The sequence below is a fragment of the Aedes albopictus genome, chromosome 2 (assembly GCF_035046485.1).
Source record: "Aedes albopictus strain Foshan chromosome 2, AalbF5, whole genome shotgun sequence".
Lineage (NCBI taxonomy): Eukaryota > Metazoa > Arthropoda > Insecta > Diptera > Culicidae > Aedes > Aedes albopictus.
In genome coordinates, this window is record NC_085137.1 from 498,769,053 (window position 1) to 498,789,778 (window position 20,726).

At 38.8% G+C, this 20,726-nt stretch overlaps 1 protein-coding gene across 4 annotated transcripts in view; it reads left to right on the forward strand.

Moving 5' to 3' along the window:
* The window catches only part of LOC109408817 (potassium channel subfamily T member 2), a 564,841-nt gene that overhangs the window by 412,420 nt on the left and 131,695 nt on the right, over window positions 1–20,726 (forward strand). For all 4 annotated transcript variants that reach the window (XM_062854367.1, XM_062854368.1, XM_062854369.1 and 1 more), the window contains exons 11-15: window positions 8,953–9,216; window positions 9,934–10,112; window positions 19,226–19,366; window positions 19,493–19,642; window positions 19,717–19,916. In XM_062854367.1, the coding sequence (XP_062710351.1) occupies window positions 8,953–9,216; window positions 9,934–10,112; window positions 19,226–19,366; window positions 19,493–19,642; window positions 19,717–19,916 (934 nt within the window). The remainder of the gene's footprint in view (window positions 1–8,952; window positions 9,217–9,933; window positions 10,113–19,225; window positions 19,367–19,492; window positions 19,643–19,716; window positions 19,917–20,726) is intronic.

Below are 20,726 nucleotides of genomic sequence, written 5' to 3' on the forward strand. Positions count from 1 at the left end.
TCGAAGTTCCCCTGGAGAATTCTGCTAGGAGTTTCAATGTTTTTTTCTGAAAGCACTCTGGAAATTCCCCTGAAGAGTTTCTCCAGAAACAACTAGGGGAATTTCCAGGGAAACTCCTAGAAGAGTTCCTGAGCGAAATCCTAGAAGAATATCTGGAGGAACTCTTGGGCTTATTTCCGGAGGAAATTCTACATTAATTCCCGGAGAATTCCTACTGGAATTCTTGGAGGAGTTTCTAGAGGAATTTCACAGAAGAAGCTGCTAGAGGAATTTTTAGAGAAATTCCTCGAAGAGTTCTTGAAGGAACTCTCAGAGAAAGCCTCGTAGGAACTTCCAAAGAGAGGGGGCTTATGGAAATGTGACAAGCAATGTATTAGGCATACGGTAAACGCGTACTAAGGCGGGAGTGGGTTGTAAATCCCCAATATGAGGAACACCTAGAGGAATTCTCACAGAAACTAGAGGATTTCCTGAAACAGCTTTGAATTTCAAGAATTTTAAGAGAAAATTTTAGAAAAACTCCCACGGGAATTTTTAATGAAACTCCTATAACAATTCTCTTTTGAATTACAATATAAATTCTTGGTGGAACTACTATTGAAGTTCCTGGTAAACCTTGTCAACCCAGTGAATCTCCCATAGGAATTCGGAGTGGACTTCTTAAAGGAATTTTCAACGGAATTTCTGGAGCAATTTCCGTTTGAACTGCTAGTAAAAGTCCCGGTGGCACTACTAGCGGAACTCGCAATAACGCTCCCAATAGAACTGCTACAGAAATTGTCGGAGAATCTTTTATAGAAATCCCCGGTGATACCAGTTGAAGACTTTCCGATGAAATTCCTAACGGAATTTCTAATGGATCTTCTACAGAATTAACAAAAAGAACTCCTTAAGGGGCTGTCCATAAACCACGTGGTCATGAGGGGGGGGGGGGGTTCGGCCAATGACCATTTTGTATGGATAAATAAAAATTTTTGTATGGAATAATGACCACGCGTGGGTTAAACATCACTGTTAAACATCACTGAACTGTTAGAGAAAATTTCAGTGTAACTGCAAGATGAATTGTCGATCAAACTTCTGGAGGAACTTTAACTCTTTGAAGCCGGATTTTTTCCAAGCGTTATTATAAAGTTTTTTCTACGTTTTTCTGTTGTTTTGATATTCAATACCATAAAAACGGTAGAATATAATGCAGAATATTTTTTCTGGATATCCTAGGTCATCCAAACTTTTCTTAAGTTTAGATCCTTAAGTCTATGGGTGTAACGGTGACTTCTTTCATTATACAAAGCTATTATTTGTAATCTATCATGTCCTGTAAGTCTTCTGAAAGTTCAATAGACAGTATCAGATCAGTAGGGATATCCTACGTCATCCAAACTGTTCTTGATTGTAGATTCTAAAGTCTACGGGCGTAACGGTATTTTCTTTCATTATACAAAGCTATGATTTGTGATCTATCAGCAAGTCAGTTAGTCTTCTGAAAAGTTAATAAACAATATCAGATCAGTCGGGATATTCTAGGTCATCCAAACTGTTCTTGAGTTTAGATACTAACCCAACAAACATTTTTGCTGTATAAGAGTAGAACAAATCACTCTTAAGCTAACATTAGCTCAAGAAGCTGTTATTCAGCTGGTTCTGTTACTTGGGAATGTCTACGGGCTTAACGGATACTTTTTTCATTATACAAAGAAACATAATAAAGAAAGTTTCATAATAATATATAGTAGACTTCAGGTTTGTCCAGTCACCGCGATTGATTATGAAACGTTACTTAGTTTGCCAGATATAGCTGATGTTGTGAGTGTAGTCCTGAAGTCCTGAACTCTAAGGTAGTTTGGCTGACCTAGAATATCTCTTAAAGACATATGAGATTGCATAAGCTTCGCAGATCCCAGCAGATTATGCAATACTATTATTTATGGTGAAAACACATAAAATAATTCTTGTAGATTTGATGGACTTCATCATGTAACAGTTCGGATGACCCTGAATGTCCCTAAGGTTTATATTAAGCTAGTAGACTTTAGATTGGTCCGGAAGCCACGGATAAATATGCAACGTTACTCAGTATAGCAGATATGGCTGTTGTTACGAGTGTAGACCTGAGATTCTGAATTCTAAGGTAGTTTGGCTGACCTAGAATATCCCTGTAGTGTATCTAAATGACATTTGAGATTTCAAGAGCTTCGCGGGTCCGAGCAGATTATGCGATACTATTATTTATGGTGAGAACACATAAAGTAATTATTGTAGATTTGATGATGGAACAGTTTGAACGCTTTATAACAGTGCTTCCCAAACTGTGCGCTGCGGCGCCCTGGTCCGCCGTGAACCTTTCCCAGGTGCGCCGCAGGATTTTGGCTTTTGTGACGAAACAAAAAAAAAACAAACTCTTAATTTGTATTGCGGAACATCTTTAATTTTTTTTTATCTTATTAGTAAAACTAGTGTCGCTCACATTTTTTTAAGCTTTCCTGACTCTTCGATTGTTTCATAGGATTTGTGGTACCCTTTTTTTAAACATATCAATTGAAACCACATTTTAAAATTAAAAGTTTTTGAAATTGCTTTTGGAATTCTTAAGCTTCAGCTTAGCTTTTGATTTTACTATAACTTGTCCAAAGATTTAAATTTCAAGAACATTATTTCGTTCTTTTCAGAATAATTACAAGGTCTTCGGAACAGCTTAGCGGCATGCAGGTTTGCCGATCTGGAAGTGTGAAGACCTTTTTGAACCGGACTGTTTCATCAGTACTGCCGCAACCTCGCTGAACTCGAATAAGATTGTTATGCTCGGTTTCATCAATGGGGTTATATATGGCCAATCCAGGCCCAAAGGGTTAAGTTGAAATTTATGAAAATAAATTCAATCAAAGCCCACCTGGCAGGTCTTTACAACCTCTCCATGTGTCCCAGTTTGCCGAATTTTTCCAAAATAAATAAAAGTGTTGCTTTGCAATTTCCGCAAAAAGTTAAAGCTTTGGTCAAGTTCTGTGTAGTCATTTTCATTCAATAAGAATTCTTTAATTATTGCAAACGCTTTAGAATTTTTGGCTGAATTGTTGAAATTCAGCAGCTTGTTTTACCTTTACATCTGAGTTTCTTCTTATTTTTAAAACTTCTATGATGAAATTAACATGAGTTTTGAAATCTTACAAATATTTAAACTATCTTTGAGAAATAAATTTTAAAAAATAGTTAGGCGGATACAAATTTATTTTTGACTTTTTGTCTCCCCCCCCCCCCTTCAAAAAAATTTGGCAAGATTTAGCATTTTGAGGGGGCAGATAAAAAAATATTTATCAAAATATCGGGTCTTGCTAAAAATTCTTTAACAAATCCGATGAGTTTTTAATATTTTTCAGATTAAATGCTTTATTATTTTCATCCCCCCCCTCGACCAGCCAAAGAGTGGTGGGACAAAAAGTGAAATAAATATTTGTAACGGCCTTAGTTTTTCAAATATTGATTTCTGAAAATATGAATATAGAGAAGTGATTCACAATTTTGTCCTGCACACTGTAAAGTCAAAGTTGCCCAAAGTTAAAAAAAAAACACTTTGATAAAAACTTTGGTGCGCCGCGACATTTTTAGAAATGTCAAAGGGCGCCGCGATAGCAAAAAGTTTGGGAACCTCTGGTTTATAAGAATTATAACAAGCTAGTAGACTTCAGATTTTTCCAGTAACTGCAGTTGATTATGTATAGTTACTCAGTATAACAGATATGAATCGTCCTTGAACTACAGAGAAAATGGCGAGCCGAACAACAGCTAGTTGAGTTGGCTCCCCCTCCCCATCCAGGAGCTTAAGCCTAACGGGTAGTCTATGTACTAGCCAGGGGCCGAGCCTCCGGGGAAGAGCGAACAACTTAAGGCGGTAGCAGGTGGAACGCTTACCATTAGAGTGTACCCATTGTACGAAGTCATCCCCCCTTCTCGAAGTCATCCCTAACGGGCGTACCGCGAAGGTAAGGAAGAAGAGAGAAAGAGGTTTTAGTGTCGACCCCACATCACCTGAGGACCCACCTCTCGGGTATCTGTAGAAGCAGATTTCCTCTTTCTATAAAAAAAAGACCTTAAGTTCTGAACTCCAAGGTAGTTTGGCTGACCTAAAATAGCCCTATCGTGTCTATAAAAAGACATTGTAGATGTCAAGAGCATCACGGATCCCAGTAGATTTTGCAATGCTGTTATTTGTGGTGAAAATACATAAAATTATTCTTGTAGATTTGAAGGACTTCACTATAGGACAGTTTGGAACACCTATAACATACCAAAATATAAAACACCTTTTGATATTCTTGACGAAAGCTATATGAATAAGTACATATTAACGTAACCCACATCGAAGTTTTGTGAGAGCATACTCGACGAGAAAGGCACTATTACCACTAGGTGAATTAATTTGGGTTTTTTTGTTTAGTTTTTATTTTTGTATACTTATTGCTAATTCTAAACTTTTCTCAATTTGTAAATTAGCAACATTTTGTGCCTTCTAATTACGAGTTGTTACATTTCAAACTCTCTGACACCACATAAAGCCTCCTTAAATGACTCCGGAAATTATCTAAAACGCCTTTGGGGAGCGGACCTGGCGTAGTGGTTAGAACACTTGACTATCACGTCGAGGACCTGGGATCGAATCCCACTCCCGATATACTCACAAAATGTGGGTTCTTCTTTCGGAAGGGAAGTAAAACGTGGGTCCCGAGATGAACTAGCCTAGGGTTAAAAATCTCGTTAATACAGACAAAAAAAAAACGCCTTTGAACCCTCCTTGTTTTAGACTCCCCTGGAGCTCCTGAAAACCTACTTGGGAACATCTTAAATCTCCAAAAGCAAAACTTGTTCTCACCAACTTATTCCCTCATGTATAGCATTAACTTAAGGTATGCACAAAATACCCTTTTTATGGCTAGTTTGGCAAAGTTAATAATCTTGCGGATTCCTGAATAGATGATTAAAACCGTTAGGAAGACTTTACTGCAACCAACGGCAAGTTTTAAAATTTAAGAAAAATACTCCGAACTTTTCATTGTTTTACTTTTATTCATTTAAGTAATTCAACATCATCTTTCAAAAATTCTGGTAAAACACTGCGATATCGAAATTCCGATGGAGATCCCGTAGGCACTGCAACAGATTTTACATATGCAAAATAGTCATTGGCAGATGAAGCCCTCATTTAATAATTATGGAATTGCTCACAGATTAAAGTTTAGAAGTAGGCTATGTCCCAGTGGGAACAATAAATTTTGATTGTGAGCTCTACAAAATTAAAAGTACACAAATTTAAAACATAAAACTTCACTAAATCTCGGGGCAGTTGACTGAAAAAATTGAACTCTATTATCCATATGTTTTGTTAACCTGAACGACTAAACTGTAAAACGCTTTAAATCCATTAAAATTTTATTAAAAAGGGAGTTCTGTAAAAAAATCCAAATAGTTTCCAATACATCTGATTGTAACCATTTGGTAAAACAAGTCAGTTACCCAATTGTTTCTGGTTTGCTCAACTTTTCTTCAATTTCACTAAAAAAATTTAAAAAAATCTTCAATTTGTTTTTGGCATTTTCATAAGATTTCAAATTCTCTGACAGTATCCCTTTGTGTCCCTTTTCAGCACCAACAGTTGAACAACAAAAACTTAGAGAAAGCAAGTGTGCCCTTCCACTCTATTCAATTGTTGACAATTTTTGCTTCAATATTTTCTTGTTTTCCAGAGTTTAATGTTCAACAAGATTTATGCAAATATTGATTTTGTTGGTTTTTCGGCTGAAACCCCCAAAAACGCCTACGTAACACCTCTGAAACTTACCAAAAATCATCTAAATCTGTATCTGAAATGCCTTCAGAATCCCCCTAAAACTCCCTCGGACCCATGTAACGCACCGGAGACCCTCAGAAACCCTCCAAAACGCCTGAGTAACACTCCTGAAACTCGCCAAAAATCCTCTGACGCTTTCTGAAATGCAAACGAAATCCCCTTAAAACCCCATCGGATCTCATGTAACGCAATTGAGATCTTTCGAAACTCCCCAAAAAAACCCTGAAGCTTCGCCCCCTCTGCAATGCTTCTGACACCCCTCCTCCTGAAACTCCTATGAAATCCCCCGAAACTCCGCATTGCCCCCTTTAAATCTCCAGGTCACTTGCCCTTCTTGAACTTCTTTGCAATCTTCTAATCCATTTAGGTAATGAACTGAATCTATTTAGGCAGTGCCGACTCGTTACCTAAATCGAGGTTTTGGTGTACACAAATAAACAAGTTAAAAGTTTTAATTAAAAATGAAAATTGTCGGGTTTGAAAGGTGGTTCCTACCGAGGTGACGCGATTGGAGGAAATTCCTAAACCACTTAACCGGATGGCCCAGACGTGTACTAGACGGAGTGACCCTGAGGAAGGTTCAATAGCCGGACCGAAACGTCGGCGATGATAATAAATTATTCAACGTAATTCGTAAGTTTGTAAGCCGAAAAACCATCAAAATCAAGCTATTATCCAGTCGAAAAAGACTTTTAAGATGTTTGCAATATTTAAGCTGATTAATTAAGAAGAAGTACATATTATTACTTGCTTATTCCACCGATTCGTTGAAGCTTATTTTTATTTATATTTGCATGAAGTATTATACATTTTCGAATCTATCAATGTTGTAATTGTTGTTAGATTTTCGTGCTTTAAATTACTTCTATTCAACTTTTATCAAGTTTTTAATATTGGACTAGAACCAATTCTTTGTATTACTCAAACGTTAACTTAAGGAAATGACAGTGTACTGGAAAAACTTGTAATTAGAAGGCACGAAATGTTGCTAATTAAAAATTGAGAGATGAAATTTGTGTAAAAAAAATCGCGTTCTATTGGGATTCGAACCCACGACTCCGTATACGCTAGACCGGCGCTTTAACCAAATATGCCACAGAACAGGTAATGGTTCTGCGGAATAGAAAGCCAAACTGGCTTTCTGGTGTCTAATTAGCAAAACAAACTGCCTGGTGGTTGGGTATGCGGAGTGCGAGAGTAAGTCTCGGCTTCATATACATAATTCGCTCGCACTTGTGATTACACGCAGAAAAATAAATTGTAAACATAATTAAATTCTAGTTCAAATCAACCGATTTTTCAGTTTACTTTAGCGACAAACTGATTTCTAGTTTAGACTGAACTGTTCTATTGTTTGATAATACAAATATTTTCATTTGTCGAAATGTTTGACAGTTTGTTAAAACAAACATAGATATGGTATTTTCAACATGAAATAATGGATTAATTCAAACGACTGCACTTTTGCCACTAACAAACCAGGAATGTGATTGTGTTGGTGATGGAAGCAGCTGCGGCAGTTCGGAAATCTATTTTTAGAGCGTCGGTAAGCGGATGGGGAGGAGAACGACTAAAAAAAGACAAAAAAGGCGAAACCGATCAACTTTTTGTGGATGCTGTCGTGAGTACCTGCGCGTTATCCATCACGGCAAAGCTGCATTTGGATGTTGGCGTGATGGATTTGCTACACCTTCTCCGTTGTGGCGATGTTGGGGTAAGCATTTTATAAATGTGTGAGTGCTTTCGGACCATGTTTATGGTTTTATTTTGTTGAAACAAATGAAATTTTTGACATCATATGAAATGATGGTAAATGGTTGTTTTTATCGATAAACTCTAAATGAAAACAATTAAATATAACTTTGGAATAAGTAAATTCTCAGTTTGAAAATCAACCATGCGTTTTAGTGTTTTAAACAAGCGCCATTTTTCTGCGTGTAGTGGGCACAAACAGGAGTGTGTTGTGGATTGGCATCTAAGCCGAAAAGAGAGATGAGTTTGTGAAATAGGGGTGTTCAAGGTGCGGCTTCGGAGTCAGTTTGGCTTTCTATTCCGCAGAACCATTACCTGTTCTGTGGCTTAGGTGGTTAAAGCGCCGGTCTAGCGAATACGGAGTCGTGGGTTCGAATCCCTCCAGAACGCGATTTTTTTCACAAATTTCATCCCTCAATTTGTCAATTAGCAACATTTCGTGCCTTCTAATTACAAGTTTTTCCAGTATGTTTCAGACATACCAACAAATCTGGTTAAATGCCAGTAAAATGGGCAATATGTATCATTGAAATGACAGTGTTCTCACAATGTTTCGTGTAAATAATAATTAACATAGTTAATCTTTCCTAAATGAAGGATTGACAAATCTTAAAAAAAAATACTGGTATTAAATTCTAAAAATCTTACTAGTTTTATTCGATTCAAAAATAGCGGAAAGTAAACATATTTGTAAAATCGATTTTCTGTTGGGTGCCACTCTGGTCACAGCCATTTTGATTCTAATTTAATTTATGACACTAATGCAATGATGTTTCCCCCTGCACCGAGTGCGTTCACTGCAACGACCGATCATTACTCACCCAGTTGATTCTAAATTGCTAGCAACAGATTCGTTGTATCACGAAGCTAGGGGAAATACTATGCAAACAATGAACGAATCTGAATCTCCGTTTGCATATTTTATAAAATTTTGGTCACCAAAGGGAATAATCTGGCATATTATCCTGCCGATTGGTGCTCTATTCTTACCATATGCATCTATAAGCTCTAAAATCTAGAAATGGTGGTCCGTTATCAAATTTGGCATTCGACAATTCCAACAACTGAAAACCCAGCTTTTACTGAGTCCAAGCTGACGCTATAAATTGCTAGATTCTATCACCATATGTATGGGAAGCGTTGCTCCAACTAGTAGTTCCCCTCATCTGGAACACTTACCCAACGTAGGTACAGAAAATAATTAAATATAAACCTCCATCATCCCTGCCTTTATGATATGCAGCGTACTTTTCTATGACATCAGCAGCAGCAGATGCAGCAAGCACGCAGAGAAACGACTCGACTCGGTTTCATAACGCACAGTTTCCCTTCCTTTTTTCTCCTCTTTCTCTCGTCAACAGTTCGAACAGCTTGCCTTCACGTGGATGGAACGGCAGAAACTGGGTGGCAGCTATTCGTCCCACCGGGCCCAGAGCGAGAAGCACGTGGTCGTCTGTTCTACGACGCTGCACGCCGACACCATCATGGACTTCCTGAACGAGTTCTACGCCCATCCCCTGCTGCAGGACTACTACGTGGTGCTGCTGAGCCCGATGGAGCTCGACACAACGATGCGGATGATACTGCAGGTGCCCATCTGGGCCCAGCGAGTCATTTACATTCAGGTGAGATTTTACCCCATCGCATCGCATCGCATCGTCTTCCTCCGTAGTGCAGTAGTAGTCGTCGTTTGTACTATTATATTGTGTGCGCTCTTGATGGTGGAATAAAATGAGGGAATTTTCAAATCAAATCAACTCGAATCTGTGCAAGGCGATTGAACCACTCAAGACGCTTTTCTAGTGGGAGAGTGGGAAGAGTGTTATGGTTTGAATTCAGGTGCTTTTATAACGTAGTTTTAAATGGGCAGACTCTTTGGACTCTTATCATTCGCCAAAACATAAAATGATTTCAGTTTTTAAGTAGATTTTTTTATCAAACAAAAACTTTTTACTAAATGATGATTGAGATGTTGTTTTGTTTTTCCTGATAATAACGTTTCTTGATTTGAGATATTCTTTTCGAACTTCCTATAATTCCTTTCGCCTTTTATTCTTATGTACCATGTTCATCCAATCTTATTTTTTTCTTCTCAATTTTTATTTTTTTATATTTCATAAATATTGTCTTATTTATAGTTCTTACTCATCTTTAATTTTCCTCTTCATTTTGTACTCGTTAATATCTCTTCCCATTATTTTTTCTAATATAATTTGGAAATTATTTTCTACAGAAAATACTTGTGCATAATACCTTTTTAGAATATGAAATATTGTATCTTTTTTGACTTTTTAATCTTAAACTTGAATTATGACACACAATTATCCATTCTCTGAATCCAGGGATCGTGCCTGAAGGACGGTGACCTGGCGCGGGCCCGGATGGCGGAGGCAGAGGCGTGCTTCATCCTGGCGGCACGCAACTACGCGGACAAGACGGCCGCCGACGAGCACACGATACTGCGTTCCTGGGCGGTCAAGGACTTTGCCCCCAACGTGCCACAGTACGTGCAGATCTTCCGGTAAGTGTGCGGGTGAGGCAGCAGTGACTTAACTATCCCCAACAGCGGAGAGGAAGAAAAGTGTGCAGGTAATTGCAGAGCGCCAGCTGCGCCAATTGCTGGGAAGTGGATAAACCATTTTCCGCAAAATCTACCATCGTTCAATAATGTGTTAAAAACTTATGATCTACATACATGTGACACATCACTTGTACAGTGCACCAACGCAATGTACAGTTTAATAAAAGACCTTGCATACGTACTTCAACCTCAACTGTTAAGTCATATTCAGTGCCTTGTACTTGAATCGAGTCAAGTACAAGACACTGAACACGACCTTACAGTTGAGTTTGAAATACTTATCTGCCAAACGATGCAAATTGAGAAATTGTAGAATTAGCTCAGTGTTAAAATACTTGTTAATGAAAACAAAACAAAAAAGAATGCTAATTCTTAACGGAATTAGAAGGAACAGTGCTTAACCCGAATTTTCTTTTTACTTAGGTTGCGATTCTGTTGGATGGAAAGCCAAACTGGACCCGAGATTTCTAGAGGGATTCATTGAGCTTCCTGATTTAGGAAATTTTATGAGGTTTATAGGAAATAAGGGTTTAGGGTTTTAGGGGATGTTTGTCAGAGGATTTTAAGCAAATTTCAGAGAGTACGAAGGGGTCCACGGAGGCTTCAGGGAATTTCATGAGGTTTAAGAGGCGTTCTGAGTAGTTCAAACTTCTGATCAACCATGACACCTCTTCAAACCCCTCTGAAAACTTTTTGAATCCCCATAATGTCTTCTTAAAACTTCCTAAATCCCTCTGGAATTCTTAAGTTCTTTTAAATTCCCAAAAATCCCTTGAAAATCCTGAAACCATCTGAAACTCCGTGAGAGGAAGTTTCTTAAAGTTTCAGGAAGATCTCAACCTCATGATCATGAATTGTTATTAGTATGTTGTACTAGCTGACTCGGCAAACCTTGTATTGTCCACATTTTAATTGTTTCATTTCTTGCACTTTGAAACTTTAGATTGGTTTAGTTGAGTTGGTTTTGAACTTCTTGTCTTCTCATAAAAATTATAATGATTTCACAGGTTTTTTAATATTTTTGTTTATTTTCTGAACACCTGTCATTCTGTGAACAAATTGATCAATTCAAAATCTTGTTGGTCATTTTATTCGTTTATTAGTTATATGACTATAAAGTATATGTAAATTCATTTGTATATACATTGGAAGGCCAGCTCCAAAGGCACGATATTTTCCATCAGGGGCATTTGTTCCAAAATGCATTTGTTCTCATCGGTTTTCATAATCTATTTATTTATTTATTTAATTATTACATTGTTTTAGAATTTACAGCTGTATGTGCACTATCCACATGCTTAACTAAAAAGAAGTTCAAGCTTCTACAGGGGGTGGCCAAAATGTTTGGGATAGGCAACTTTTTTATCTCTAACAAAAAAAAAATAACGTGCTGTAACTTTTCATAGAGTGCATCAAAAATTCTCATATTTTTGACTGTTTGACAACCTATTATATGTGCATCATCGGTACAAATTTGAGCTCGATTCATAAATCTTTCGCGATGTTAGAACCGTTCTCGTTAATCACAATGTTTAAACAACTTTTTTTTTAACTTTCATATCTCGGAAGCCAATGAACCGAATTGAATGAAATTTTGAACATTTTGTTACCGCTCCTCGAGGACGTGTGTATCGAGACCCAGAGGGGGAATCGACCTAAACCTCAGGCTGCTGGGCCGACCAACGGCAGCCGACGAGGCGGGCACAAAAGGCCTCTTTTGTGTCCTCGAGTCCCAGGGTCGTTAACCGAGTAGTGGGGAGGTTTTCGGGTCTGATTAGATAGCAAGATTGTGGGGATTAGTTTTCGAACTTATATTACTCACTTTGCAGGCATTCACTTTAGCGGAGAGGGGTCGTATCCAGTAGCGATGACGGGGTAGCCGGTAGGCCACCGGCGAAGGTGTTGAGGGTGGCTTGGAGGCGGTGGTGGTGGTCGGAGGCCGGTGTGTGGTAGCAACGAAGATGGCTTGTCAGTTCGCTTGGCCGCGACGGCAGCACGGAGTCGTGGCGGTGACTGGCAGCGTTGTCCACGGAGGCGGTCAGCCGCGCGCACCAGGGAGGATCCTGACGGGTGCTTGGTACTAGCGGTCTTCCGTGTGATGGCGAAGGCGACTAGCTTGGAAGGGCACTGGTGTCCAACAAAGGCGGATCTGCAGCAATGCTCGCACCCGGGAAGGTGCCGACGGGCGTTCGGTAATGGCGGTCTTTCAACAGAGCGATATCTTCGACGGTCACGTGCAAGGTGATCACAAAGGAAGCCCGCAGGCGTCCAAAATGGGCAGGGCCGCGACAAAATCGACGTTCTTGGGTACCGTGCTGACAGCAGGAGGCTCGTATGACGTCGGTGAAAGCGGTGTGCCACCTCGACCACTGGCTTCGACGGTGGTAAACGTAGCACCCACAACGGCACCGCACGGGGTCGGCAATGGCGATCACTTGCGGTTTGGACCAGCTCGTCAATCGAAAATGGTCAGAACTGGTGATGAAGGGTGGCTCCAACTGTACTCAATTGGCAACGTGCCGAATTACGATCGGTTCAGGAGGACACTCAGGCCACTGCTTGGCCGTATCTGGTCGTATCACGAATCTCGACGCTACGACGAATCACAGTCAAACTTTCTGGAGATGTTCACGCTTTGATAGTCTCAACTCGAGTCCTCTCTGCCGTCCGATTTTCCCATCTCGAGACCCAACCATCCCACGAAGCGATCATTGCGTTTCCCCGTATCCGTTCGCTAATTGCTTCACACCTGTCATCCATCAGGCTACCGCTACAGGCCATCTGTTGAGCAAAATATACGCCTCCCCTTCTTGGTAGCACTGCACGGAGCAAAGGGGTTCTCAAACCGTACCCCGGTGCAAGCAAGCCAATCAGATATTGAAAATCGCAAACTAAATACTTCCTCGCTATTTATTTAATTGTAACTCATATTTATGATTACAATTTATCAACAATATATTAATGCTTCACAAGTCTTCAAACCATAGGTACTTTTTGGAAATTGAATAAAGTTATGATAGATTGACAATTTTTGGATCTTTCTCTAAAAAACGCATTTTTTTACTTCTTTGTCATTACATTTTAGTTTTGATTTTCAAAGATTTTCTACTTCTGTTCTCAAGAAATCTATAATAAAATATATAAGAGCCTATTTCGACTAAAGGAAGAACCCATTTAGTGGATTTTGTGCAGTATTGTAAATTTGACTTATTTTCTTCTATATGGGTGAAAATGTCAAACCGCTATAACTTTATTCGTCTAGAGAAAATAATACATTTTATAAAGTCGTATCAAGTTTAATATATTGTTGATAAACGTTCAAAATTTCATTCAATTCAATTCACTGGCCTTCGAGATATGGCAGTTTAAAAAAAAGTTTTTTTGATGCACTCTATGAAAAGTTACTACATGTTGAACTTTTTTGTGAGAGAAAAAAACGTTGTCTTTCCCAAACATTTTGGTCTCCCCCTGTATAAGATCATACTTCTTACTTGAGAAACAGATCGTTCGTGTTTTATTCACCTAAATAAATGTTATCTTTGGTTGATTTTTATGTGAAGGTCCACTCTTTCGTTTAACTATGCAGATTGGTTGCTAACCAACTCTTTATCAGTGTAACTTAAAGGGAAAAATCTTCCATAGAGTCAACAGTTCAACTGCCATAAGCTATACAACAGTGCACTCGAAAGAAGGAAACATTTCTGTGTTCACCAGTTGTAATTTTCGAAAGTTGGACCGCAAACAAAATGTAACAATGTGACTTTAAGAGCAGCCTATTACTAAAAGAAGGAAAAATCTCAGATGATGTGAGCAGTCTAAGCAGCAGAAAGTCTCACTTTACCATCGGAACATTTATTGGCTTCTGAAACCTCCGTGTATCAAATTTGGCTCTATTTGCTTGATGACCGTTTCATGTGTAAGGGAGCCCCTTTACAAAAAAGAGGGATCTTACACCATAACAGAAACATTTCTTACCTTCTAAAACATTGCATTTGTTTAACACTTAAATCTCCAGTCGGGACTGCCTCGATTGCATTTCAACCCTTATATATTTTGTTTGTTTTCTGGATTTAAGTTTAAGAAAGGCAAGTGGCAAGAAAATTTGACGAGAGGATGCATGTGAAATATCAGATAGTTTTCAAGGGAATTCCAAAGGATGGTCAGAGACGGGTAGATATTTAGAGGACTTTCAGAGGCATGTCAATACTTTTTTGGGCGTTTCAGGAAGCTTTAGATGGGCTTTAATGGGCTTTACAGACTCTCATATGGGTTTCGAGGCGTTTCAAGGTGTTTCGGGGGCTTTTTGCAGCTTTCAGAGCTATTTTAGAAGGTTTCAGAGGCTCTGTGATGAGCCTCTTGGAGGTTTCAGTGGGGCTTTAAGAGTTTCACTGGTTCTCTGGCGAGTTTCACGGCGATTTGAAGGGGTTTCAGAGGCGTTTCCAAGCGTTGCAGTTCATAACTATGTGTTTCAGTGCGTTTCAAGTGGTTTCAGAGGGGCCTTGAGGGGGCTTCACATACTCTCATATTAAGTTAACTAGGATTTTAGGAGCGTTTTAAGGCGTTAAAATTCAGAACTATGCGTTTCAGGTGGTTTCAGAAGGGCCTTAGGAGGCTTCACAGGCTCTCATATGAGTTTTACTGGGATTTTAGGGGCGTTTAAGGTGAAACAATGCGTTTCAGAGAGCTTCAGAGCATTAAAGGAGGTTTCTGATAGGTCTTTTGGACTTCACGAAGATTTTAGGGGGTTAAAAAAGCGTTACAATGCATTTTAGGGCGTTTCAGGAGGTTTCCAATGGCATTTGGGGGCTTCACAGGGATTTCAGAGGGATTTTAGAAATGCTACAAGGTTTACAATGTGTTTCAGAGCGTTTCGATGCGTCAAGAAGTTTCAAAGGGATTTCAGGGAGCTTCTGAGGCACTTCATGACGTTACAGTATGGGTCAGAGCGTTTCACGAAATTTCAGAGGTATTTCAAAGCGTTTCATGGGTATTTCTGACTGTTTCAGTAAGGCTTCAAGGCATTCCAGGCTGATCAAGCTTGTAGATTCTATGTTCGCAATTACCTCCGATGACTTCTGCTCAAGAAAATGTTTAGGGAATCTTAAATAGTTCCAACACTACCCCCAACCACTATCCCCCTCCCATCATACCACTCCTCTGAACACATCTCAATCCATAACTCAACACGCTGTTCCTTGAACCTTGAACCAATCTTAACCGTAATCCTAAGTACTCCAACTGATTTGAATATAATCAAATTACATTTAGGTAGTATAATAGATTTTACCAAAATGGATCACCCTGAAGCCTCCTGAAATTCCCTAGAAACCACAAAAACGCCTAGAAACGCATTGAAACCGCGTTGAAAAACATTGAAACAAACGCTTTGAAACTCTTCTAATACCGCTCAAAACCCCTATAAACTACTTTTAAACTTTCCTGAAGCCCCATAAATCCCCCTGTAACTCCATGACTCTCCATGAAACGCATTTAAACGCCTCGAAACTCTAACTCCCTTATCCCTGGGAATTAAGGCCCCTGAGACGTCTGTGAAAAAGGAGGAATAAATGGTTTTATGAAGGCTGTAAATGGGCTCCTGAGTGAAGTCAGAGGGCTTAGAGGTTTTTGTTTTGTTTTTATTAACGTGCATTTTAACATCTAGCTAATTCAACACTTAAAGGGTTTAGAAAGTTTTAAGAGGTGACAAAGGCGTACCAGAGAGCTCAGAGAGGTTTCAAATGGGTTGCAGGAGTTTCAAGGAGTTTTTCGGGAGGTTCGTGAGAGATTTCAGATTTGTTTTGTGAGGTGCTCTTAAGCGGTTTAAGGCAATCTCAGAGTATTAGAGGGGAAGGGGTTCAGGAACCTCTTTGGAAGTTTCAGGGCCTGAGTAATGTTTTATGTTTGATGACAAAAGGCTTTTTCAGTCTCGGCATAATTCAAATAATGTTATTTAATCTCGTCCGACGTTTCGGTCGCATCTAGGACCTTCATCAGGGACACTAAAATTGGTTTTTTGTTTCATTTGATAGTTTTTACATAAATAATTAAAATCGCAATTTTAACCAATTATTACAGATTCTTCTTCCAGTGTTTTCTATTGAACAAAGGTTGTCCAGCTGATAGAATTTCTGCGATCAAAATCATACACTCGACTCTCCATGTCTCGATATTGAAGCGACCATTGAGAAAGGGAGAGATCGAATTCAAGAACCAATTTGTAATGCACACTAGATTGAAAAAACATACGCTATTATGAAAACCGACAACAAACAGATGTCACTTCGCCTTTCTAGAATATTTTGCACCTAGGAAATGAGGTCTTGCAACCCGTGAAAATGTGCATTTCGACACATGGAGAGAAAATCTAAAACAAAATTGAAGGAGATTGCATCGAGATAGGGAGATATCGAGATAAGGAGATATTGACATGTTGAAAGGAAAAATGTATGCAGATTGAAGGGACCGATCAAACCATCAAGATAGGGAGAGATATCGAGACATGGGGAGGCGACTGTAATTGCAAAAGCTATTACTCACAATTTCATTCTTCCCTCGCAATTTTCTTCAGTGTTAACTCTCTCACAGCAGTTAACGGTTTGGATTCGGTAACTGTGGAAAAACCCTTTTGGAATTTTACCGCTCTGGAGTTTTAAACCTCGCGCTTGTTCGATCCGCTGAACAACTTTTGTTCAATAGAACACAATGGATGAAGAATCTGTAATAATTGGTTAAAATTGTTATTTTCATTATTCATGTAAAAACCATCAAATAAAACAAGCTATCAATTTAATAGGCCCTGATGACGATCCTAAATAAGACCGAAACGTTTTACAAGATTAAATAGTAGTATTTGAATTTTGTTGAGACCGAAAAAGCAACTTTCAAATTACATCCCATTACAGTCGCAACCAAAACTGACCTCACGAAGAGCAAATCTTGGTTCCAATTAAATAATAAACATAGGGGAAACTGTGTTTTTGGGAAGTTTTATTGCCTTCGTCATGGAGGGTTTTTTTTAAAGCTTTTGAACTCAGTCTTGGTCGCAAATCCTTTCCAACCAAGTTTCAGCTAATTTGGCCGACAAAAACCCTTCATGACGAAGAGAACAAAGCCGCAGATAATATCTATCGTCACCCTACTAAATAGAAGTCAATCTGATTTCGGTCCTTTATTGAATCAGGGTGGAAAGTGATTCTAGACGGTTTCTGGAGGCCTTCAGGGAGTTTCTAGGAGCGTTCCAGTGATGTTCCAGGGTATCTCAGCAGTGTAATGCGGGTTCCAGGGACGTTACAGATGTTTTCCAAGGGTTTCACAGGTTTCAGGAATTTTCCATGATATTCTAACTTCAGGGATACTTCAAGGAGATTCAAGGGGATTTCAGAGAGTTCTCAAAGGGTGTCAGAGGCGTTCCAGAAAGTATCAGTGCTTTCATGGGCATTCAGAAAGTTTCGGAAGGTTTGAAATGCGTTACAGGGCTTTTAAAAGGGTTCAGGGGTTTTCCACCTGTTTCCAGATAGATACAAAGGCATTCCAGGGGGATTCAAGAGGTTTCAGATGCGTTTCAAAGGTCACAAAGGGTATCCGAAGGCTCCAGAGACTTCCAGGAGGCGTCAGAGGGTTTTAAAGGCGTTCTAGGGGTTTCAAAGTATTCAGACGTGTTCCAGACGTTTTCAGGAGAAACCACTTCTATACCCCCCGAAACGCCTTGAAATACCATGAAAACTTTCTGAAAACACCCTGAAACTTCTTTTTAAAAATCATCTAAAATTCCCTGAAATTTCATCAGAAACCCCCTTGAAAGACCCTAAGACCCCCTGAAACCCCGAAAAATCCCTCTGGAACCTCTTGAAAGGTCTTGAAATTCCAAAACATCCATGAATTCAGAGATACCTAAGAAACCTTTGATCTCTCGGAAGCCATTCCGTTACCACCATAATCCCCTTGAAACACCTACACATGCTTTGAAGTTCCTCTAAAACATTTTTAAAATTTGCTTGAAAGCTCATAAAACCCTCTTAAACTTCCTGGAACCCTTCCGAAACCTGAAAGTCACGTGAAGTAAATAAAAATCTCTCTAATTCATAACCAATAATTTGGAACTTCGTCGATCGGTGTGAAACATTCAACAATAAGCGAGTATCGGTCAACATTTGGCATTTTGATTCTGGACTACACAGAATAACCAATAAAAACAAAAATTCCAGTTCCAAATGTTCAACAATTAGTTTGGAGCCAAGAGTTACCCTATTAGGTTTCTAATCAATATGAGGTGTCCCAGAAAGTATGGGCACAACTTTGTAGCTCTGCCATTTAGGAATGATTGGATAAGCAATATTTTTTCACACATATTCTGCCTTCATATATAGTAATATCAGATGCTTATCAATAACATTTGCTCCTTACATTTCGTTTGCATGCGGAAGAACATTCTCTAAAAGACATTTGGAAGCTTCTGCACAAATTGTTATATTTTTCTATAACATCGCTAAAGAAATTGTTTTCTACGCATGAAATTAAGCTTGAGAAAAATTTTGAAAATATATCCGTGAACCTTTTGAACCTGAAAGTTGAATTCAAACACCAAAACCGATATTTTTGAAAACCCGTTTTTCTAATAATTGAAAACAAACTTCTGAATATACATCACAGAATGCAGGAAACCACAAATAATTTTAACTATAAGTAAAATAAATGCTCTAGCTTGATTAAGTGTTGATTTAATTATTTGAATTCTCATTGAAACATGTTTTAAAACTCTAATGTTTGTGGGCATATCTGTGGGTCAATTTTGTCCAACAATTGCCAATAAAAGAGGAACTATTTATCAAAACTCTAGTCGTATTCCAAATAAACAAACAAATAAGCCAACAATAGTAAATGCTTATCTATGAACGCTATAAATGAAAAAAAAAAAATGATATCTAAAATTTTCTGAGAAGAACGTTTTACAAGTACATCGCAAAGGATATTAAATACTTTTTTTGAAAAAAAAAAAACATATGAAGCGTTAAAAAAACACAATACACCACAACATTCCAATCTATTCATTCCAGACCGGAGAACAAGCTGCACGTCAAGTTCGCCGAGCATGTCGTTTGCGAGGACGAGTTTAAATACGCCTTATTAGCGAACAACTGCACCTGCCCGGGGGCGAGTACGCTGGTGACACTCCTGCTGCATACGTCGAGGGGCCAGTAAGTAGTATGCTATTTTTGTATGCATAAAAACCCTATTCCCGGCAAGTGGTTGCGAAATACCCGCCCACCCAGGTAGAACTTCAGCTGATATTTTTTTCCCATTCCAATCATTCATGCCAACAGGGAAGGCCAGCAGTCGGCGGAGGAGTGGCACCGACTGTACGGGAAATGTTCCGGAAATGAAATTTACCATATCGTGCTCGGTGACAGTCGATTCTTCGGCGAGTACGAGGGGAAGAGCTTCACCTACGCTAGTTTTCATTCGCATAGGAAGTGAGTATTTTGTTTTTTTTTTTCAGGAAGATGAAATGAACCTGAATCTAATCGTGCTTGAACCAACTTCCCAGATACGGCGTTGCCTTAGTCGGTGTTAGACCTGCCGAGTTACCTGAGTTCTACGAGGACACGATTCTGCTGAATCCCGGTCCGCGACATATCATGAAGAAGGACGATACCTGCTACTACATGAGCATCACCAAGGAGGAGAATTCGGCCTTCGTGGTCAACCAGAACCAAACACAAAGCCCCGACCAGCCTCCGAAGGAGGGTAAGTTGTTGAAAGTTTTTGTTTTTTCGATACTTGTTTCCTATTATCTAGGTAGAGTTCCCCTCTAAGTTGAATGTTTCAGTTGATGTACGGTTTCTGCCCTCCACCCTCGTCGTTGCCATTGGCGTAGTAATGGTGATTTCAAAATTACATCTTATTTATTGATGTAATTTTAAGATAATGGAACACTATTTCCTTTTCGATTTGTGATATAATATGAAATTCTTAAAAAAAGAAAACTAAAGGATGCATTTCACGCCAATTTGAACAAATTTTGGTAGCACCCCTCTCAAATATCAAGGAAACTAGGGTATTGGTTCCCTTATTTAGCATTTGGCTCCTATTTTCATCCTATGAAAAACAAAGAATTGAAGCGCTGTTTGTTTTGTTTCTTATTATTTTTGTATTTTTTGTTAGAAATGAGCACCTAAGCAACCCAACACAGAAAGAATGGATTCAATCGGTGCCGTAATCGCTTGTTTTCGAATAGGATGAAAATGGGAGCGTGAGATTACTGATGGCACACATACCCTATTAGGACATGTCGATTTTATCAAATAAAATCGAAAACAAAAACTAAAAATTAAAAACAAAAAAATGTTGGAAATTCCTTTTTTTAAACGCTTATTTTTATATACGGTTGTCAGAGAAAATAATAATTTATTTCAGATAAAATTTGAACGTTTTTTTGATGAAAAATAAAATTCCGATTTCTCCAAACTGTAGGACTTAAAAGCGATTTTTTAAAATAGTTTTTTTTTTGAAATTTTACTTAGCTTGTGACAGTTACAGTTCGATTTTTGAGAAGGG